The 22339-nt window shown below is 34.9% G+C and overlaps 13 protein-coding genes across 13 annotated transcripts; 6 read left to right on the forward strand and 7 right to left on the reverse strand.

The window, feature by feature from the left end:
• Positions 1-4: 4 nt before the first annotated feature.
• Positions 5-503, reverse strand: EIN_405100 (hypothetical protein; the record flags this gene model as incomplete). Its single annotated transcript, XM_004256819.1, has 2 exons — positions 5-85; positions 132-503. 2 exons carry the CDS (start codon positions 501-503, stop codon positions 5-7), a joined length of 453 nt encoding a protein of 150 aa, XP_004256867.1.
• Positions 504-936: 433 nt separating this feature from the next.
• On the forward strand, positions 937-6339 carry EIN_405110 (hypothetical protein; the record flags this gene model as incomplete). The annotated part of the gene is made up of 1 exon (XM_004256820.1): positions 937-6339. The coding sequence occupies one exon, from the start codon at positions 937-939 to the stop codon at positions 6337-6339; it is 5403 nt and encodes a 1800-aa protein (XP_004256868.1).
• A 315-nt stretch (positions 6340-6654) lies between these two features.
• Positions 6655-7293, forward strand: EIN_405120 (hypothetical protein; the record flags this gene model as incomplete). The annotated part of the gene is made up of 1 exon (XM_004256821.1): positions 6655-7293. The coding sequence occupies one exon, from the start codon at positions 6655-6657 to the stop codon at positions 7291-7293; it is 639 nt and encodes a 212-aa protein (XP_004256869.1).
• A 416-nt stretch (positions 7294-7709) lies between these two features.
• On the reverse strand, positions 7710-8519 carry EIN_405130 (ariadne RING finger, putative; the record flags this gene model as incomplete). Its single annotated transcript, XM_004256822.1, has 1 exon — positions 7710-8519. The coding sequence occupies one exon, from the start codon at positions 8517-8519 to the stop codon at positions 7710-7712; it is 810 nt and encodes a 269-aa protein (XP_004256870.1).
• Positions 8520-8704: 185 nt separating this feature from the next.
• Positions 8705-9532, forward strand: EIN_405140 (hypothetical protein; the record flags this gene model as incomplete). The annotated part of the gene is made up of 1 exon (XM_004256823.1): positions 8705-9532. One exon carries the CDS (start codon positions 8705-8707, stop codon positions 9530-9532), a length of 828 nt encoding a protein of 275 aa, XP_004256871.1.
• A 12-nt stretch (positions 9533-9544) lies between these two features.
• EIN_405150 (hypothetical protein) lies at positions 9545-10258 on the reverse strand (the record flags this gene model as incomplete). Its single annotated transcript, XM_004256824.1, has 1 exon — positions 9545-10258. The coding sequence occupies one exon, from the start codon at positions 10256-10258 to the stop codon at positions 9545-9547; it is 714 nt and encodes a 237-aa protein (XP_004256872.1).
• A 66-nt stretch (positions 10259-10324) lies between these two features.
• On the reverse strand, positions 10325-13956 carry EIN_405160 (hypothetical protein; the record flags this gene model as incomplete). The annotated part of the gene is made up of 2 exons (XM_004256825.1): positions 10325-10427; positions 10487-13956. 2 exons carry the CDS (start codon positions 13954-13956, stop codon positions 10325-10327), a joined length of 3573 nt encoding a protein of 1190 aa, XP_004256873.1.
• A 153-nt stretch (positions 13957-14109) lies between these two features.
• On the reverse strand, positions 14110-15082 carry EIN_405170 (estradiol 17-beta-dehydrogenase, putative; the record flags this gene model as incomplete). The annotated part of the gene is made up of 2 exons (XM_004256826.1): positions 14110-14479; positions 14559-15082. 2 exons carry the CDS (start codon positions 15080-15082, stop codon positions 14110-14112), a joined length of 894 nt encoding a protein of 297 aa, XP_004256874.1.
• Positions 15083-15312: 230 nt separating this feature from the next.
• Positions 15313-16646, reverse strand: EIN_405180 (hypothetical protein; the record flags this gene model as incomplete). Its single annotated transcript, XM_004256827.1, has 2 exons — positions 15313-15437; positions 15566-16646. 2 exons carry the CDS (start codon positions 16644-16646, stop codon positions 15313-15315), a joined length of 1206 nt encoding a protein of 401 aa, XP_004256875.1.
• A 455-nt stretch (positions 16647-17101) lies between these two features.
• EIN_405190 (40S ribosomal protein S26E, putative) lies at positions 17102-17542 on the forward strand (the record flags this gene model as incomplete). The annotated part of the gene is made up of 1 exon (XM_004256828.1): positions 17102-17542. One exon carries the CDS (start codon positions 17102-17104, stop codon positions 17540-17542), a length of 441 nt encoding a protein of 146 aa, XP_004256876.1.
• Positions 17543-17962: 420 nt separating this feature from the next.
• On the forward strand, positions 17963-19492 carry EIN_405200 (hypothetical protein; the record flags this gene model as incomplete). The annotated part of the gene is made up of 3 exons (XM_004256829.1): positions 17963-18017; positions 18105-19136; positions 19209-19492. The coding sequence occupies 3 exons, from the start codon at positions 17963-17965 to the stop codon at positions 19490-19492; spliced, it is 1371 nt and encodes a 456-aa protein (XP_004256877.1).
• A 465-nt stretch (positions 19493-19957) lies between these two features.
• On the forward strand, positions 19958-20758 carry EIN_405210 (hypothetical protein; the record flags this gene model as incomplete). The annotated part of the gene is made up of 1 exon (XM_004256830.1): positions 19958-20758. The coding sequence occupies one exon, from the start codon at positions 19958-19960 to the stop codon at positions 20756-20758; it is 801 nt and encodes a 266-aa protein (XP_004256878.1).
• A 348-nt stretch (positions 20759-21106) lies between these two features.
• On the reverse strand, positions 21107-21894 carry EIN_405220 (hypothetical protein; the record flags this gene model as incomplete). The annotated part of the gene is made up of 2 exons (XM_004256831.1): positions 21107-21496; positions 21592-21894. 2 exons carry the CDS (start codon positions 21892-21894, stop codon positions 21107-21109), a joined length of 693 nt encoding a protein of 230 aa, XP_004256879.1.
• Positions 21895-22339: the final 445 nt, after the last annotated feature.

Here is a 22339-nt window from a genome sequence, read left to right on the forward strand (position 1 = left end):
CAAATTAATAAGGAAGGGGAAGCGATGGGAGTTCAGAAGCTTGTGGTTGTTTAGTGTCATCATCATCGTCGTCGAAGTCTTCGTTCTACGATATTAACATATATTGTATTTATAGAAGTGATGAAACAAACTGTTTTAACACGATAATTTCTTTGAAGAAGAGTGAAGGTGTCTTCTTGTGGTTTTGGAAGTTCGATAGAAGCCGTGAAATTTCGAGGTAATTTCGACGTGTTACAGGCATTGACACGTTCTCTCAATTGATCTTTAGAAGTCGATGTTGTTGTTCGGTGTCGCATTTTTATCGCCATTTTAACGTCATTGAGTGTCGGTTGCTGGTTGCCTGCGTGTTCGCTGAATACCACAACATCGCCAATTAAATCAGTTAAGTACCGCGTTAAAAATTCTAACCCCATGTCTGGAACGGAGTCTTGATACTTTTCAATTCCAACATCTCCTATTACTGCTTTAATTGAGGATAAGATTTGTGGTATCTCTTCAGACATTTACTTTTTTCAGTTTCTTCTCTTTTTATTAATTAATTTGTAATTAATTGGATTTTAGTCATTTAGATTCTATTTGACAATGAACATTTCGTTTGATTATTTTACTTAACAATTACCGTAATTGTATTGTTTTTAAGTAAAATATATTATTATTTATCTTAGTCATTTAAAGTCAAAAATATACTGATTATTTTAATATCATATCATTGTAAATAAAAGTTAAATAATAAAAATCTATCAATTATATTTTGAATACGTAAGTTAAATTCTTGAATAATTCAACTTAATTAACTAATCAAAAAACTAATCATTCTATCCAATCTCGAGATCCCGAATAAACAGCAATATATAGCGTCACGTTTTACCACAAAAAGAACAAAAAGAAATAATTCGAACATATAAGGAACTACAAGAACTTCAAAATCTTCAGAATATGTCCACGTTCTTTCCATTTCTGACGACCGATGACTTCAACAAGAGTCACTCGTTAGTCCACGAACTTTTACGCCATGGAAAATTTCACGCAGCGTCAGCGGTGATGAAGGAATTATATAAAAAGAATGACAAGGGGTGGGTTATTAATCTGTTGACGAACTTGAGTACCGGAGGTGTTCCAACGACATGGAATGCCACGGAAGATATCCCAACGATATTCCACATGGCTTGGCTTGCCTTTTTGTTTTACAAAAGTTTGAAAGAGGGTTGTGCTAAAGAGGATGAACGATTGTTTACAATGAACATGCAACAAACGGAACAACAGATTCACTTTGGGATATTGTTGGTCGAAGCAATTTGCGCTACAACTGATAACCAAGAAGAACGAAAAAAGTATTTTGAATCATTCTTTGTGATCGTCAGTGACCCAACGTCTTCCCATTTGAAACAAGAATTAACGCAATTCTTGTCAGATGGATTGCAGAAGAACCCAATTCATTTCGGACTGTTATGTCAAGAGTTAGTTAAAGCAGTGAACAACGCTGATTTAGTGATTACTAATATATTAATTGTATATCTCCACTCTTTAAATGCGTTGCTTGAGACGGCAGATTATGACACTTTGTATCAAGTACTCAGAGTGATGATTAATGTGGACGCCAAATACGATAACACATTCGACTCAGTATTTTCAGTGTTTTTAAAGAATTCCGAGTTTTCATTTAGAGGAAGTTCAAAGTTGGACTTCACTTCGATATTGCAGTCACTTTTCTTGAGTGGAAGCCACTTCTTTTATCATTTCTTGGATATGTACAAAGATGAGTGCTCAAAGTTCTCGAAAACTTTGTTCACCAATCCAGATTTGGTAGATCCGTCCGCGTCGATTTATAACGATAAATCTGTGTTCTGGAAATTGTACTACAAAAGTACTGTCTACAACAATGAACATGTGTTGCTCACTCCGTATAAGACTGCTTTTGAAGCAATAGAATCAATTGCTCAGTCGCACACATTGAGTGAAAAGGATTTGGAAATTATTCAAAGACATATGACAATATTGGGACATTACTTTAATCGATTGGTGCCGGTCCTCATATTGGAAATTGCAGAGAAGTTCCCGAGAAACTTGCAATTAATCGAACTGTTGATATCTCTTGCCAAAGAGAATAACACAGATGATAAACTGAATGGATGGAATCCACTTACAAACGAGAAAATTAAAGCACTCAAGTTCCATTTGGTATTGTGCAACAAACTGACCGAAATGAATGTCAAAAGTATTCATCCCATGCTTGTGTTGGTGGGAAAATACTCTCTTCCGTATATCATGTTACACCACACCGGAGTGTTAGAACACTTGGATGAGTTACTTAAACTTATTCAAGAGAACGATGTCTGCAAATCACTTTTTTCAAATGACTATGCGATGTTAAAATGCATTAAATTTGTGAATGACTTACACAACACGTTTTCCAATACCCTTGGAGAAACATCCAACTTATTAAGAACAGGGTTTGGAGAGGTGCTTAACACCTTGGACGAGAAACAACAAGTTTCTTTTGTACAGTTGGTTTTGTATGAAATTTTCCAATCACAACCAACAGTGGAAAGCGTGAGAACAGTGTTAACTTACAATACTGCGGTGGTCAACGAAGAGTTTTCAAAACAAATGAAATTCTTATTACAACGGCTCAACACTTTAACAACACTACAATTGTCTGATAACCCATTACAGTTGTTCTTGAGCGATTCGGACACTTTACTCAGTTTGGCTTTGTCAAAACACGTCCCACTACCTTTCGATATATTGGACCCTCCGGCGAGTCAAGAATTGGTGACTTACTCGATGATGAATTCGATTCTCCAGAAAGGGCTTTCTGCTTCGGAATTTGTTGATGCACTCATGGCTGTTCCAAACTCAACTAAAATTGACAGACTGGCGATGTTACTTGAAGCAGTTCACACGTACCCCATTGAAGACTCTTCATTCTTCTTTGAAGAATGCCAGAAGTACATAGACGAAGATACCCCAGATCAATTGGTTAAAATCCACGATTTATTCAAGAAGATATACACTTCGGGATACACTTTTGAGTCATATACAAGACTCCTTATAAGTGATGACCCGCATTATACTTTCGAGAACATTAACATACTGAAAGAAGCTTCTAAAAGTCTGACCTACTTATTTGAAAACTCGTCAACTATAAGTATCCAAGCAGAAGAAAAAGAGCTTCACAGACTCGAAGAACTTTTGAAAAATGCGCCAGTGTATGACAAGACTGCAAAATTCATTGAGTATGTCCTTAATATTAACACGCACATGCAACAACACTGGGATATCTGGAAAGATAAAGCGACGTGTGCAATGCACTTAATACAAACAGTCTCACCACAACAAATAGTCGACTTTTTGTTCTTTGAAAAGCACCAGACCGATGCCGCAAAGGAAATGTGCGAATTGTTCAGAATTGATTTGTTTGGGTCGATTGTGTATTCCATTCTCATTGAAAAGTCAAGAAAGTTGGACTCGTTTACACAATCGCTTTTACATGAAATGGGGAGAGACGACTTAGCTATCGTCTTTGCATTGTTCTCCGTCGATCCAGAGAACTTCAAGATTCCTGTTTTTGAAGAGAAGATACTTAATTCGTTGCCAGAGACTTTGAAACAGTTCGTTGATATGAAATTGACACAATACAGAGAGTTGGAGTCTGCGTTTAAAGGAGAGAAGGAAGAAGTGTTCAATGTGAACTTTAACTTATATTCTATTGACGCGTTTAAGGTCCTTCTCGATCCAAGCGTTGGTGGAAATGAAAAGTTCCATGATATAATGGCGAGTTACTATTTGAGCAAAGCGGAATTCACGAACGCGTACACTCACGCCGTTCAGACGAAATCAAAAGAATTAGTTGAGAAAATTGTGATATCGCAATTGAAGCAGCTTTTAAAAAAGGAGAATACAGAGGACAACTTTGATGAGATATTTACTATTCTTATTAGAATTACCAACCCTAAGACAAGACTCATTCAAACAGTGAAAGTACTTGAAAAAGGTAAATACACTCAAAATCAATGTTGGAAATTGTTCAATAAATGCGTGTGTGAAATATCACCAGAGAATTTCCCAGTGAACTTAAAACAGCTTTATGACAAGACAAACTTGATTCATCAAATTGAAGTGTCTTTGGAAGCGAATAATATTGATATAACCGTGGACACAGTCAATCAGTTATTAAAGAAGAAGAAATATCGATTGGCTTACGATTGTTTGGAGTTCATTCAACCACCACCCAAAGACAAAGAACGAGAAATATTACAAACAGCAATATGCACTTTATTAGAGGAAGACGGACAAGACGAAGCAAGTGAATTTGTGTCATACATGTCTTCTAAGAGAACAGACATGTTGAAGATCATTGAAGATTGTGTTCAGAAGAATCGAGTTCAGAACACGATGTCGATCAATAGCGTCTTAAAGAAATTCCCGGGTTTGAGAGTGGAGGAGTTCTTGTTATCGTTTGCGAATGAAACAACACAAAATTACTACAAAAACTTCGACAAAGGAGCAATTGGTGGGTTCAGTCAATTATTCAACTCACTCAAAGAGATATATGCCCAAGCACCTAACATAGAAGTAGGAGCCAAAATATGTTATGAGAATTGTTTGGGTGTTGCAAACCAAATTCAGAGTCAAGCATTTTCAAGAGAAAAAAGCAGAAATATTGTGTGTTTGGTGTATCAACTTTTGCAATACTATGAAGGACTTATTGGAGATGAAGAGCTCGCTCCTTCCTTGAAAGAACTCAAAGTCAAAATTACCCATTTGAAGCAATTGGTTCGGGTGTACTTCACGCTGATGACAACAACCCATCACACTTCGGGTATTTCGTTCCAGACGCTCTTCACATCAAAAGAAGCTGCCAAAACTCTCCATGATGATTTGAGGGACAAGTCAGTCTTTAGAAAGAACGAAGCTTTGATTATTGGTGACTGTTTAGGGCTGGACAATGTACCAGTCCTGATGATGTCGTTCTACGAAACATTACAACAAAAACAATACCAACAAGCCAGGGAAGTATTCTTACAACTAAAGGAGAAAGTTGACGATGGGCTCTTGAAAGAAATTGTAGAAAACATTTTTGAGGATTTAGGGAAGAACACCAAATTTGGAGACAACTTTTCGTGCCAAATGCTTGTCAACTTCATTAGCAATCCAAAGTCCGTCCCAAGCAAACCAACACAGAAAAATCAACCACTGGCAGCTCCAGAGAATATTAAAGCGCCCGACGAACAGTGGATAAAGATTAAACAACAAATCATTGATACAAAAAATAAGACAAAAGGGAGAGGACAGAAGTACACGTGGGACACTGAGGCGTTATATTACTTCCAATTCTGTCCGTGCGAGAAGCACAAACAATGGATTGTCAATAAATACGTAGTGGAAGGGAACTTTGAAAAAGCGTTTTTGTATGCGCTTGAAGAGCCAGTCAAACTGTCCGATGATGCATTCTTCCAGACTCTTTATCTGCCCGCTTTGTTGGATGATAAACAATACCAAATCATGAAGAACACTTTGAGTAAATTGAAGACAACACATGAGGGCGATATTATCAAGTTGTTAGACTTCTTAGAGAAGAACGAATTGTGGGATATATTCTTGGATGTCTCATTGCATCTTGAGATGTATGAAAAGGCTTATATGGGAGCTTCTAAGTACTTTAACACCATTCATTACACAGATATTCCGAAAAGAAAAGAGGTGTTATCGTTAATTGACAAAATTATCGAGAGATGTGGTAATGTAATAGACAGAGCGACTCATACAATGATGGTAAAGAAATATGGTGCGCAAGAGAGAGTAATGGAGAGACTTGATTCTATGAAAAAGATCGACGAGGGTTTGGCTAAAGTGAATGTCTTTGATTTGAAAACAACGACGGATGTTGCGACGATTGCAGAGTATTTCTTCGACAAGAGAATGTTCCAGTTACTTCACGAAATTATTAATGCAGTTCTCTCAAGTCCAACAGAAGACCCAGACGCTCCTAAAACTCCATTCGGTTTCTACTTGGAGTTAATAGATGTTGTCAAAGAACAAGAGCTGTTGGATTTCTTAAAACAAAACACTTCACTCACTGATGAACAAAAGAGTGAATTGGTTTTCAAAGCTGTCAAAACACGATTCAGAACAAAGCCTGGAAACTTGATCAACGCAATTCCTTCCGACTTAAAACAAATACAAATCAACGTCGAACTCGAACGATTCTCCGACGCACTTAAAGTTGCAAAGAAAAACTCTCCAACTAATGTCAGAATACTACATGATATGCTTGTTACATCGGCAGATGCTAATGCTCAGAAAATACTCACCCAATGCGAGAAAATATTAAAATGAACATTTTTTAATTTCATTTTTAATTTCACTATAATTGTATAGTTTTATTTTTAACGGAAGAAATATGCGAAATAAAAATGAAATTACTTTAATTTAATGTTAAAAAGATTATAACTATATTCCGATATAAATATAGTTAAATTATTGTTACATTATAATATTATAATTTACAGTTATTAATGGACCTTTTGAGATCGTACGTTATAGATTCAAATCCAACACCAACAAAGAAAAAACTATAAATAAACTATATTATAAGTATAAAAAAGATTATTACTTCATATTCAGAAGAAAAGTGTTGAACTTGCGAAATAGATGGAAGAGGAAGATAAAGAGCTAATCTTTAAGAAAGGAAAGACAGCACAAAACCAATTAGTGAATGGAGTTTTGTTGGTTGGATATGGCACCGAGACGTATTATTATTGTTTTTTGCACGACAAGTGGCTGACCAAGAGTGGGATGAGTGATCATATTAAAAAGGTTCACACAGCAGCAATGAAAATCCGTGTAACCGACCCAAGAGGTATTTTGATTGACTTCGTGAAACAGAAGGAAAAACTCTTTGGGCTTTTTGATAAAAAAACACTTGAAGAGACGTTTTCAAATTATATCGTCAAAAGGAAGAGTGGCCTCAGAATTCGAGACTGTTTCGACAAAACTGACGCAGATTGTGTTGCAAAGGTTGTTGTTGAAATCAATAAACTAAACCAATGTGAAGCCGTTTCCAAACAGACAGAAGACGTTCCTCCCAATATTGTTATTCCATTCATGAATCACGACAAACTACAAACAATGCAACTTGATTCAAGCATATTACCCTTCTACACCAAACCAATAGAAACTCCTTCAAACAAAACTTCACAAGAAGTGCTTCAAAAAGACAGTTTAGAAGTAAAGAATGGCGATAACACAACAAACACAAAGACCCCGACTGTTCAAAAACAAATTCTATAATTTATTAATAACAAACTATTTATTTATCATTTGACTGTTCCAAAACTCAAAAAGGAGAATAAATACACTCAACACGATGGATGAAGCCCCACTTATAAACCCAGACCAACTCAAAACAAAGAAAATACTTCAAACACTGTTTTGGGTCTTTATAGGAAGTGGGTGTATTCTTTCTTTTTTGTGGGTCTTTTCCTTCATTGTATCGAAGTCACACTTGTTTGCCCAGAACGCAGTACTCAAACGCGTTGGTTTTGTGTTCCTTGTTCTCTTCTTTGTCAAAGACACCGCAATTTTTCTTCTCTTGTGGCTTCACGTCTCAAACGTGTTTTAAGTTATTGTTTTGTTCTATTTAGCAACTCATCAACATAACGCAACAACCCAGAAATTATTGAAAGAGTCTGTAAAACACACTGGAATTATGAATATTGCTTACACTTCCCATTTCGGAAATGGTTCGACGTGTACGGGGCCATGCACAGCCAACAGAACTGATACCCACAATTGGCGCAAGTCATGTGGTTACACCCTCGATTTTTCTCGATGGTTGCGGAACACTTGGGACACTTTCGCGTGTTCTTCTGAGCCCACGACAAGAACCTTTTGTCTGCTTCGCAGTTCATTCGTTTCCATTCTTGATACTGCGCGCATGTTAGGCCTTCGTGCCATGCTTCTTTACAATTGAAACAGAACCTGAAATTCACTTTCTTGCACTCTTCGCTTCGACAAAATATCTCGGGAGTGTTTGGATCACCTAAAATGGCGTTACCACATTTGGGACAATATCTGCAATTTGGCTCGTGTTTCATGTAATCGTTAACTAAGAAACGCTCGTATCGATCGGCAAGGTCCTTATCGTAAGGTTCATGGTTGCGTATGATTTGGTATATCTCTTCAAATGAAATCACATGGCCGCATCCCGAGAACGGACATCGAATATCTGTCACACCATTAAATATTTGTGTGTGGATATGGTCGTATGCGCAGCCTAAACAGAAGTGATGATCGCAATCAAAAATGTATACCGACGATGCAGGAACATCTTCGTAACAGATGTCGCACGTGTAGACTTTATCTTGAAGCACTGCTTCACGATCGGCGTGTTCTTTATCGAGTAATTCTTGAGTTTTCATTTCCTCTTCGATTTTTGATTTCTCTCTACTTACAATTGAGTCTTTGTATTCATCGCAGTACATCTTATATATACACTGTTTAGTTTCCTCGTCCATACAACTTCACTAAATGAAATAAAAAGTCTAGTTTATTATAAATGAATAATTATTGTTATACTAAGTAATTAATAAATTATATTATTAAATGGTATTAAATATTAAATATATAATATTTAAATGGTTTAAATAATATATATTATCCAAACTATTAATATAATAGACAAATTAACTATAAAAGATAAATGATAAAAATTGGACAAAGCCACATATTTAGTGATATTAATACCATCATTAAAACGAAATCAATTCAAGACTATATCAATACAACAGTAAAAGGTGTCGAACGTAACATTGACTTACTTAAAGAAGTCAATGCTCAAATAAAAGAGCTTCAAATGGAATATAATAAAGAGTGTATAAACTTGCGCATTGCCTCCGAACAAGACATCAAAAGTTATTTATCTCTTCGTCGCGCAATTATCGAAGGGAAGTCTTACGACAATATCGATATCGACAAAAGTGGCGTGAAAGACTTTTGGACGCGAGTCTTTTATTACTCAGGGTTTACCAAAAACGTTGGCTACACCGAACAAGACACTGAGTTGTCGATGTCACTTATCGACATTGAAATGAAAACAGCGCAACCTGTTATTGAACATCCACTTGCCCTCAAAGTGACGACTGAATACACTTTCATTTTCAACCCTAATAAATACCTTAAAAGTACTCAAATTGCTTTTACATTGACTCAGAAATACAACGAGACGATGCATTCAATACCAAACACGAGTTCTATTGAGTTAATCACCCCTATACAACCCACTGATGCACTCAATGACAGTCAACTCAAAGAACTCTTTTTAGGTAAGAGACCAGACGGGGTTTTGATATTAATGGATGCTTTCAATAGCATCAACTTTAAGGCAATTTCATTCTACTTTAACTTGTTCGATCCCAGCCATTTCCTTGACGACGAAAGCGACTTTGATAGTGAAGAAGCATCAACGCCCTCTGAGAACAGTGACAAAGACGACGAAGAGAAAACAAGTAAAAGTGAAGAATCAAATTAAAAACCGAGTGAATTAATTTAATTGGAGCTTCAGTAGTTGGTTGAAATTGTCATTCAGTCTTTTCACGGTGTTTGTCAATTGTTCAATTTGTTTATCTTGATTGTCGATTGCTGTTCTTAATGCAGCATTTTCACTTTTTAATTTTTCAATTTCGGCAGCCACTTTAGAGTCTTGACCGGCCCCAATAGTTGAAGTGGGAGTTGAAAGGACGATAGGTTGAACACCCAGAACTGATTGAGTCACAGGAACATGTTGGCCATAAACTTGTTTACTAGTTGTGACATGTTGTACGTTTGATGGTAAAGTAATGCCATTGCCAGTAGATGAAGTTTTTGGATATGAATTACTATTTGCTGTAAAGCCTGTTGGTTGTTGGGGGATATGTTGTTGAAATGGGTTAACAGTTTGTAATTGTTGAGGTTTAACTAGCGGAGCTGGGACTATTTTTGGGTGAGTGAGAGTTGGAATTTGTGGAAGGGGTTGTTGGACGTAATGAGTTGAGTTATTTAAAGACCCACTGTTACTGCCTCCATTGATATTCTTTGTGATCTCCAATTCAGCCTTATCAACATCGTTACCATTGCGCGTAATAATTGATTTCACCGTTTCCTTCGCGACTTTATATTTATCTGAGAGCCGATCGACATCTTCATCACTCATTTTTGGTCTTAAATTAAAAGTTCTTAGTTTCGTATAATATGTTATTTCTATACCATTCACATGCATTTATATAAACATCATTCAATATTCCAAAAATTATTCAAATAATAATCAAATACAATTTACATCATTTCATTGAAACAGCGCAGAGCCATCCAAGAAAAATTGGTTGACATCTTTTGGTGGTTGACAGACTTGTTGAACTTGTTTGATGATCTCCAGTCTTTTATATACACTATAATTGAGCCTTTATTCTTTTGCATCACAACACATTTATTTATTAACTCAACAAACATATTTTCTTTAAACGAAGTCAAACAGAATGTTGCGGCTTCTTTAAGAAGTTGTATAAAGTCTTCACCACTCACAATGGTATTATCTAATATTGGTCCTATAGAATATGACTTTTTAGATATCATCCGAATTCTGACTGTATTATCGATTGGTGTGCAACAGATAATAGTCTCCATGTATTTAAGTTCATCACTCCATCTTTCTATGTCGTCATTCCATATAACCACAAACTTACTTTTGTTCGTAATTTTAAAACTACTATGGACGCAGTACATATCATTATATTCGTTACTTTCAAAAAGTCGTTTAAACTCAATGAAACTCCCATCTTCTTCCTGACCTTTTAAACCAATTTCAAGTATTTGAAGTGTTCCAAGAGCATCAAGAGCTTTTACTTTGTCTTTTATAACGTCATATTTTACTTTCCTGGTCATACCATTCCGTTGCATGAACATTCCGAGTACAAAACCCTTGTCTTGACTTATCACACATGCCGGATTTGGCTGTGGTACAATTTCTTCAAATAAAGATTCTTCTACTGAATTGATGAGGGTTTCAGTCTTTTGATACTCTTCAAGTGTGGTTTGTTGTTGAGACTTATATCGCATATAACTCTCTTTATTTACACTCTCGCGAATATCAAACAACTTCTGTTTGCACTTTTCGTTCTGAAGTTTGTTATAGAGGACGTTTTGCCTAACACGCTGTTTTATTACAGAAATCGGTGTTTTTGTTCCTTTCATAATTGGCGCTATTGGAATGGTGTTTGTTTCTCGACTTTCTATAGTAGTGACTTGTGTTGTTATTATTCCATTTGGACTTCTTACGACAACGTTTGATTCTCCGTTGTTATTTGGTGTGATGGATACAAGTGAGGAACTCACAACGTACCAACTACTCTTTTCGTTCTCATTACTCATAGGTTTCAGTGTGCAATTTTTGAGATTAGAAAATACTACACAGCACAGTGCTTGTAAATAGACATTCTGTCCTGCGTCGATTTCCACAACTTGTTTCAACAACTCTGCGTTCTCGTTATTTTGATTAGTAAACACAAATCCACTCGTCTGAAAAATTTCAACCAATGCCATTACACACGTATCAAAGAAAACACTTTCCTTTTCAATTTGAAGCCTCACAACCATCTTCATAATAAAATTCAGTATCAATTCAACAACACAACCCTTTTCTTGACAAAGTGAGCGAACGATATACACTAATACTTCAAGACCTTGTTCAACAAGATGACTTGTTTTCTGTATGGTTTGAGTTATAACATTTAATAGCACTATATTTGACACTTCGCTGTGTTTCTCAGTTTGGACTATCATGCGCCCTATTCCCCATAACACTACTCCTTGCACTTTTGGTGATTTACAGCAACTGAATATGTTAGTCATCACATGGCCAATTATAACTACTTTCTTTTCAGTTGGCAACACGTTCTGTGGTATATTTATTGATGACAATATAGTTACAAGTTGAATGATGCCAAGCTCCTCTTCTTCAGACATATCTTTTGGAAATTTGTAACATAACAGTTGTAAGATCGGAAGAACTAAAAAGTCCATTTGAACACCACGAATAAACACTCGAGACAACAACGATGCAATTTGAATGGAAAGTGTCTCAGAACATTCAAATGCATTTCCAATGATTGCCGAGACCGTTGAATACACTATTTTGTTGTAAACGACTCGAGGTTGTGTAATAATGTCAATAAGACCTTTAATACTTTCTAATACAACTGACTCGTCTTTTTGGTTTTGTAAAACACCGACAAAGAATGGGAAGAAGTGTGTTGCAATTGATATGATCTCATCCCTTTGATAGTGGCTTTCGACTTCTCCAATAATGAGGCACCGCAGTGCAAGTCTCATAGTGACAATCCATTCGAACAAGACATTCCCTTGACTTACACAACTCGCATTACTGACTAAAAGGAACATTTGTTTCCAGAAAAACAGCAATTTTTCGTGTTCCATATTATTCACATTAAATTGGTCTAATTTTCGAGATGGCGAAAACTCCTCACTTTTAACACAAAATCCATAGCCGTGCATCTTTTGCTCGTCTTCATTTGGCATTTCTATGTGATTATATATTTTGATAATTAAAAGTGTGAGCGATACAAAGAGATCGCGAATATCCTTGACAAAGAAAGTAGAGTCATAGACTATAACAATCTTTTGAAAGAACAAATCCCAGTCCTTCTGGTCAGTCATAAATTCCACCCAAAGTGGAAGAGCGCTGATCACAAAGTCTGCTGCTTTAGTCTTCTGGATGTCGTTTTTGACCGTTTGAATGCTTGTTGTTTCGATTGAAGCAGTCACACTCTTACAGAATCCTATTCTCCATACTACACTCAGTGATACAAGACCAATGACTCTTTTTAAGTCATTACTTATAAACTTTTGCTTTTCTAATATATCAGAGTACATCTGTTTAATTTCAGTCCCAAATGATATCATCGTATCCGAGTCTGGTGTTGTCAAAGAAAACAGTACAATTTCTATCCCTCGCAATATAGTCTTTTGGAATTCTCTGAACATGATTTGAGTCACACCGTCACTTGTAGTATTCTTCAAGCCCATTTCTAAGTCTGTTGTAAATTCATTCGTAATAAAACATTCAAAAATCTTCTTAAACGCAGTCTTATTCGAAAAGAATCGAAACTGGTCTTGTGGCTGTAACATTTTTTGACATATTATCAAAAAGACCTTCTCTATAATCACAAGAGACTTCGAGTTCTTGCACATAAAGACTACATAATTGAACTTCAAGCTGCTCAGAGTCTCTGTGACTATCGCGTGGACATCATCGTTCACAGGAGAGTCACCTTTTCGTGCGACATAGAGTCTTTCTAATGTACTCTGGAATATAGTAAATAAAGCTATAAAAGAGTTATAATCCTCAACGACCCGTATCATCAATGCGTGGAGGTTCTCCACACTATTGATGTATTTGTTCTCTCCATTCTCATCAACCACATTCATTTCCGCCTTTTGTGTGAATACTTCCAAATTCAAAAATTCAAATATTGATGTCTCCCACTCGGAACATTTGAATGCATTAATACAAATGGAGTCTAATAGTAAGAAAAAGACTTGTTTTCGAGTCTTTGTCGGTGAAGCTGAAGATAACATCTGTTGAAGAACTTCACTGAGTTTGGATGAATACACTTGTCTAAACGCTATTTTCCCAAACACTTCGAGGGAGACAGAAAGACTCCGAAGAAATGTCGAAGACTCCGGCTCTAATGGCTTTTTTGACTTGGAAATTTTATCGGCAATTTGTAAGATGAATGAGTGATAAATAGTGTCTCCCCTTAACAAAAACAATTTCTCTTGTTCGGTAAGTGGTTGTTCCGGTTGGACAAATTGGACCAAAATTTTAAGTCGATTCGAGTAACTTTCTTTGTCGTCGAAAAAGCGTGGATTTTGTATTCTTGTGGTTTGCACACTAGCCATCTAGTAATTGATCAATAATTTCAAGTTCTTTAACGACTTGTTATAATCGATATAATATAATAATTATAATAAATATAATATAATATATTATAATAAAATAAATATAATAAAATAGATATAAAATAATATAATAATAAAATAGATCTCTTTTAATTACTGGTCTTTCTTTGGAATCATCTTTTTGTTTATGGCCGCCTTAACTTTATCAGGGAAACAGTAGTAACCTATTCCTTGCAAATAGTGGAACCAATGTGGGCAACAGAAATTTGTGAGACCCACGTGCTTCATTGCCAACGCAACAAAATGCTCTGGCGTGAGAACCGAAAGATTGGGTTGTTTGTGATGAGTCATTTCGGTTGAAATGAACCATGGGGAAAATACAGTGCATGCCACATTTTCATTTTCATAAGACAAACACTGTCCAAACAAATTAACAAATGCTTTTGAAGACGAGTATGTAGTGCAAAACGGAGTGACAAATTCTCCTAATGCACCTCCCATATATATAATCAACCCCTGTTCACTATATTGTCAATCTCATCAAGTTGATATATCAGTAATAGTATGATTATTAACGTTTTATAATTACATTTGATACAAACTGTTGAGGTATTGTTGAGATAAAAAAATGAGATAGTTTGACAGGCGTCCAAAGATTGAGATTGATGAGTGATTGAGTTTCATCACACGTCTCACCCGCAAAAGTGCCACGTGACGACTTTCCTACGTTATTTATCAACACTCTGATTTTGTAAGTTTCAAATAGTTTGTGAATAGTTTCCCATTGTTCTTTTGAGTCGATTGAGAAGTCGGAGACTTGGACTACTACATTCGTTTTGTATTTGCTCTCAAGTTCGTTTTTGAGTTCGGTGAGATTTTGTTCCCGTCTTGCTGAGATGATGAGATTAAACCCTTCATTGGCAAAACGTTCAGCAAAAGCCTTTCCAACACCCGAAGTAGCGCCAGTGATAAACGCGTAAGCACCTTCGTTTTTGTATTTTTTGATTGGGTTGGGATTGAGAAATGGACGAATGAACAGCCTATATAACATCTGAAAAACTGGAAATACTAAGACGACACTCACTATTCCGCCAACTAATGCCAAAACCAGCTGGGACCCTTCCATCAATTTGTTATTACTATAGTTAAAATGAGTTTAAATTCAAACATTCCAGACAACATAATGTAACGAGTAAAAGACATTGCTGATTATTGCTTGGTTTTCAATTATAGTTTCTTATATTATAATATAATTACTTAAATTGTTTATTATTTTTACTTCTTTGGTTAAAAATTTCGATGGAAAGATTTATATAAATAGAAAATAATAACTTACTAATTAACCATTTTAAATCATCACTCCGTCGAATTGTTAACGAAAGTGTAATCATCGGGAATGTCAAAGACACTTTCCTCTGGTTGAACCTTGGAGTAGTTTTTGATGTTCAACACAAGACTCAAAGAAAGAGCCAAAGGTATTTCTATTATTAAGTGCTTTCTAAAAAAATAATTGGTATAATTATAATAAAATAGCTATAAATTATAGTTTCCATAATACTAAACAATTCATTGTATAAAAGTATATTCTTGAGTACAAAGAAGAACAAACTGAGTTGTACTGGAAATCCGTCATCGTCAGTCAGCCCATTTTTATCAAAGAAATCTTCGAACTTCTTATAGTCGTCAAAATTTCGTTCTAAAAACCCAGTTAAAATTCTGAATTGAGAAAGTTGGATAGCACCTTTACCAACCCACAACTCAGCTCCATTAGTTTTCTTTCGATAAACCTCCTTTTCTCCATTGCCAAGAAGGATATTCTTTGTATCCCATTTTTCTTTTTGAGAATAAATGGAGTCTGAAAATATCTTAGGCAAAATTGGTCTATTTGTGGGGATTTCTCTTGTAACGAGATTTACAGACAAAGGAGTCACATCAAACACTCTGCACTCTATTCCATTGACACTTTCATTTCTGTCATTTCCCCACATATTCTTTGCTCTTTCACAGTTCAAAACGAAGTTTGTTCTCATCGTTGTCACATCTGTTAGTAATACTTCTTTCACTTTAAGTTTGCGTCGGATGCCTCTCCCGCACATTTTCTCGACTGTGTGTTCGTCATGATTCACAAAGAAAACTTCTCCCTTTTTCCATCGTCCTTTGTCTTCACCAAAGAAAAATAAAGAACCTCTCCCACGTTTGATATTATAATTCTCAAACCCTATTATCCCCATATCAAAGCGGAGATTGTGACTTCGTTTTCGTGCTAAATTGTCGTCAGAAGGAAGAAGATAAGTCCCGAGAGGGATCCACGTCTGCAATTCCCAGTGAATAGTCATTTGGAAGTCGTCCATCTTTTCCAAAGTATCGATGCCATCTATGACACGTTTTGAGTATATAGCGTCATAGAAATTGTATGTCTCTTCATATAAAAGTGTGATTAATTCGATATTTCGAGTACAAACAGACTCTTGATATGCATTAAACCCATTCTTGTTTCTTAGAAGTGGATCAGCGCCGTGTAATAGTAAAGTCTTGACTATTGAAATGTTTTGAGTGTGTATTGCATAGTGTAACACTGGAATACCAAAAATATCAAATGTGTTAATATTAGAATAGTCCATTTCGTCTGGTGGTATTTCTCCTTTAAATACTAAAAGGTGAAGTGGAGTGGTCATTGACTCTAGTGACATCAATTCTGAATTTTTTAATAGGATTAGTTCTTTTATATAAAGTTTGTTTACTTTATATTTAATTTGTTCAATTTTTAAAAAACAGTTTTTTTAAATCGAATTAAAATTTGTTGTTGAATTTTTTTTTAATTTTCATTTTTTTTAATTTTTGTTTTTATTTTTTTCATATACCATTTATAGTTTTTTAATTATATTGATATTATAAATAACAATAGATTAAGTTTAGTTTAATTATTATTATCTCTTAATAAAGAGAAATGGTAAGAAACATCATTGAATAAAAATCCAATCTTTCATACAAATGAATGATTCAAATGAACTATAAAGAAACGATATATAATCAGACCCAAAAAAATAAAAAACCTTGAGAACTGAAAAAGGCACACAAGGGTATGTTGTTTTTTATGCATTCATAACACTTTAATTCCAAAAGAATCCAAAGAACTAACAAGTAGATGACCTCCAAGAGAAGAAACAACGGAAGAGCAAAGAAGGGAAGAGGACACGTCCAAAGCGTCCGTTGCACAAATTGTGGCCGCTGTGTTGCAAAAGACAAAGCCATCAAGAGATACACTATTAAAAACATCGTCGAGGCTGCCGCAGTCAGAGATATCTCCGATAACTCTGCCATCGTCAAATACAAGTTGCCAAAGACTTATTTGAAGAACCAATACTGTGTTGCTTGTGCTATCCATGGGAGAATAGTCAGAGTCAGATCACATGAGGACAGAAAGATTAGAACTCCACCAAAGAGAATCATTAAAAAGTCTTCAAAGACTCAAACGAACAATAAGCCAACTGATGCCCCAGCTGCCGCCACTACCGCCCCAGTCATTGCTGTGGCTCCAAAGGTTGCCGTTGCTCCTAAGGAGAGACCTTTCAAGTCCTTCCAGTGAATTTATGAATGGATTTGCTTTATTTTGGTTTCAGTCGATATTTTCTAATGTTTCAATACTTTTTCAATAAGAATAAAAGAAAAGGGTTATGCTGTGTATTATTACTATACTATACACATACTATTTGTTTTACTATTGCTATAGTTTAATTATAGTTAATAGTTGTAATATACAAATTTCTGTTTGGAGTTTCTAGTCAATTATTAATTTCAATACTAAATTTAAATAGTTTAACAATTGGATGTGTATTTGAAATTCAAATTTTGATTCAAATTTTGAATGAAATAAAGTAGTGGTTTTATTACTAATAATAATTAAAATAAACTGAAAAAGAAAGAACACATGTTCCCGATGGAAAACACACTCACGCTAACAACACAAGGTCAAATTCAAATGGAAGAAGGCTCCCAAAATAACTTAATGTATCAAGGGAATCAAAATGGAGGATACCCACAAGACGTCACTTCGTTATATCGTTTGTAGTTGTATTGATATCACTCATTGGGGCAGTTAAAACACACGATATATAATTTATTGGGGATAATTAACAATTCACCAACAGAACCACTTCTTCTCATCTTTGGAGAGGAAAATTTTGCAAGTGCGGAACAAATCACTCCACAACTCGTCCAACTGAACATCTTTGGAGAGATCTTCAGTGAAAGAGGATTCTTTGTTCGGTCGGACGTGAGGAAGAAACATTCCATACGGAAAATTGAAGATTCTTTAAACAAAATACTGGAAGTATTTGCGTTCACTTTCAAATACAAAAACAGCGAAGCTGCAAGGTCGGGGTTCATTGCGCAACAACTCCAAAAAGTGTTTCCAGAAATCGTCCATACGGAAGTTGACGGGTCGTTATCTATCGACTCCTTGGCACTCATTCCAATCATTGTAGAGTCGTTAAAGACTCTTAACGAAATGCTCAATGAAACAAAAGCGGAAAACAAACAGAAAATCAAAGAAGCACAAGAGGCGGTGCAAAATGCGTTGAAAATCGTTCAGCAGCAACAACTCAATCAATTCGAATTTTCATTGACACTTGGGCCTTTGAAAGTGGTAGTGCCTATTACGGTCATATGTCTGCTGGCTGCACTCTTCTGTTGTATCTTCTTACCGGACCTCCCGTTCATATTATTAGGACTCACTTTAACAGCTATTTGCTGCATTATTTCAATCGCAAAAATGCCAAGTCACTTGAAGGTGGTCGACACGAAGAAATTCTCGAAGCTCTTCCAATCACCGGAAGTGCTTCAAAAGACGCTGAAGAAGTCGTTTTCAAAACGATCGCTTCTTGAAGTCAAAAGAAGGTTTGAAGGATGGCTTGAACAGAATGAAATGACAAATTATCAGAAGTCTGTGTGTCTGTGTTACTTCATTCTTGTGAACATTAATTTGCTCTCGATAGCACTGAGCTTCATATTTGGAGAAACCCTTATCAGATTCTGTGGGATCTATTTGGGCATTCTGCTCCTGTTTTGGGGATGTTCTGTTAAATACTTCTTCGACATCTCCTTCATGCGACTGTTTTATATTCTTACACTCATCTGCGTCACTGCCACACTGTCGTGTGTGATCCTCATCAAGAAACAACGTTTGTTTCCACATCAATAACAATCAATAGTATTTAAACTATATTTTACTATTATCATATACTTACATTCAGCGACACTCGAATGTAGTCTCTACGGCTTTGAAAACCACAACACAACAATCGCATTACCACCACATCAGGAATCATTCGACTTTTTATTATCAACACAACTCCCTTGGAATTGTATGAATCCACATCTTATGTTTTCAAAACACTTACCAACTAAGTCACCAACTGGCTCGGCTCTTGCAATGACAGTGCAAGCTAGTGAAGTGCCTCACAACTTCAAAACACAAGTTTTTTTAGTGTGTTCAGCATTCATAAAATTTGACTGTGGAACGTTTGTGTTCCTTTGAGTCTCAATTGGTGTAAAAAGTATTTCAATCTCAATGATGTTAAGAAAGTGTTTTCATTTGTTGTATTATATTTCATAATTTGATTTTACTAGTAATTAATTACTCTTTTGTGATTAATTAATAGATATGATTAATAAAATTATTAATTAAAATACTTTATATAATTGCTATTTGCCCGATTTTTTATATCAAAATATATGGTACAATTACTTAGATATCTTGAGTCAAAGAATGAGTTTTGTTTAACAATTACTATTTAATAATTTAATATACTATACAATTAGTTATCATTATTGACTTGAAAAAATGTTTGAGTTTTTAAGAAAAACAAACAAAATATGTACCATACATATTGCTTCATTATGTTAATGAATATGATACAATATAATTAAAACATAAAGTAAAACTCAAAGAAGATAATTAATAACTTTAAATTATTCAAATATTTCCAAATATTTAATTATTATGAAGAAACGCCAAGTGAAGCCATCCACCCTTAAGAAATTTGTAGAGAACAGCTTTGAACCAACGAAAGTAGTTAAGAAAGGTTTAAAAGTGAAGAAGACCGTAGTAGAAATCAAAACAGTACTCTGCCCCGAGGATTGTATATTCTGTCAAGAGAAGTGTGAGTCAGTTGAACAAGTTTTGAGTCATATGTACGAGCAACATTCATTCTTTTTGACCAATCCTGAATATATAACTGACATGACTGGTCTATTGATGAAATTGCAAAGTCTTGTGTGTCAAGACAGAATGTGTTTGTGGTGTTATAAAGACACCGAGTTGTCGAGTTACAAAGATATTCAAAAACACATGAAGGATAAGTCACACTGTAAATACCACGACGAAGACGAATTCTATGAGAAATATTATTACTTTCCACCCGTGGAGAAGACGGTGGATATTGTGGATATGGATGAAACACACTTGGAACTGTCTGATGGGAAGATAATAGGACATCGATCACTTGCATTGTATTATAAACAAAACATTAAGCCGGTTGACTGTAGAGAGTGTGTGGTATACTCAAAGAGAGAGCCTTATATCGGCGGAAGATATAAAACAACAACAAATGAATTAGCCATCCGATGTGATCAAGCACTGGTCAAGAAGCAAACAACACAATTGTTGAATATAAAAGAGAAGAAGTTTGTAAAACAAAAAGAAAAGGAATTCTTCTCTACAAACTCAACCAAAAACGCAAAGCCACTTAGAAAGGGTGCAATGACCATCAGAAACATTCAACAAAGAGCTCCCACAAAATAGTGGTGTCAATCAAGTGAGTAATTTATTGTTATAACAGTTTAAATATAGTTCAAACTATTATCATATCAACCAGATGTAAAATATAGTTCAATTATAATAAAATTGTTATTAAATTTTACAATAAGTTATTGACAGTGTCGATAACTTATTGTAAAATTCACAATCCTAATTACCCACGTCACCATTTTATAACCAAAATGTTTATTTTCTCTATAAATTCTTACGTTATAATACCACATTTTCGGCAATAATTATTTTAAAAACCTCTGATCGACACAACACTATAGAATAGAATTAATTCTTTTAATTAAATTGTTAAGTAATAAAAACAACTATTATAATAGTAAATTAATGGAGTAAAGGAAAGAGTGAATCGTAGTGCTTGTTCAAAACAAGACCAAGAACAATTGCGATTTGAGCGATGTGATAAGTTGTGATAACGGTCATTGAAATTAATTTGTTTTCATAGATCATAACAGCGAAACAGACAAGAACATCCGAAACAAAGAATATGGCATAACCAATAAAGCAAAGTAAAGCGGCTGGTAAACTCCAGTTTGCATCTCCGATTGTTCGAGAGCAATTAAATAATCCAGTTGATATGAAAGACATGTAAATGAGTGTAAAGAATCCATTTGATAATCTCATCTTTTTGTCTTGAGCAAAAGTTAATGCCAAAGTGACTAAGAGAGGTGCTACAATAGTCAAATAACACAACGGAGATATTTCGTTAGAAAGCTATAAGTTATCAATCAAATAAGTATTCATTATAATTTAAAATGTAAATAATATATATATAATATATATAATTTAATTAATTTAATATAACAAACAGAAAGATGTTGAGAAAATCCATAACTGTAAGACACATGAGCCAAGAGAAAAGAAAGAGATCCAGTTAAAAAGACGACTTTATTTCTCGAAAGAAGAAGTGTATCGCCCAACGCACTTAATATTAAACCTAATAAGAAAGGGGAGTACTCTAACCCCAACACTTCATAAGTGAACACAGTGAGTATTAAACAGACTGGTGGCTTTGAAAAGGTCTTGAGAAGAAGTAATTTGTTGTAGTAAGAATACCAACAGACTACAGCATTTATAACTGTTGCAAAGAGAAGAGAGCACTCAAAAAACATATGAAATTAAATGAATTCTGTGATCATCGTTAAGGGTTTCGCCTTGTCGCGATTTCTGGGTTAAAAGAAAATACGATATCATTCGATTGTTATCGATGACTTTGGGCAAAGGCTGAATGGTCTATCCACTATTTTGGGGCCATTTCAGCCTGTTTGTTTGGGATTGATACATTGATATTTTGTGATTGTGATTTTCAGTAATTATCCATGCAAAAAACGGGTCTTTTTTAAAAAAGGTAATTTGTGTATTCTTGGTTTTCAATTTGTGGTAAAATAAAAAAAAATAGTATAGTTACAATATGGTTTAATTTACCATAAAAACGGTGTAAAAATGTAGATTTAGTTTACAAAATTTAAAATACAAATGAAAAAAAATCAATTTATTTAAAAAAAATAAAATTATTTTCAATAATTATTTGAATAATATGTTATTATAAATTGACTA

This window comes from Entamoeba invadens (assembly GCF_000330505.1).
Source record: "Entamoeba invadens IP1 unplaced genomic scaffold scaff_1105074726033, whole genome shotgun sequence".
Taxonomy (NCBI): domain Eukaryota; phylum Evosea; order Mastigamoebida; family Endamoebidae; genus Entamoeba; species Entamoeba invadens.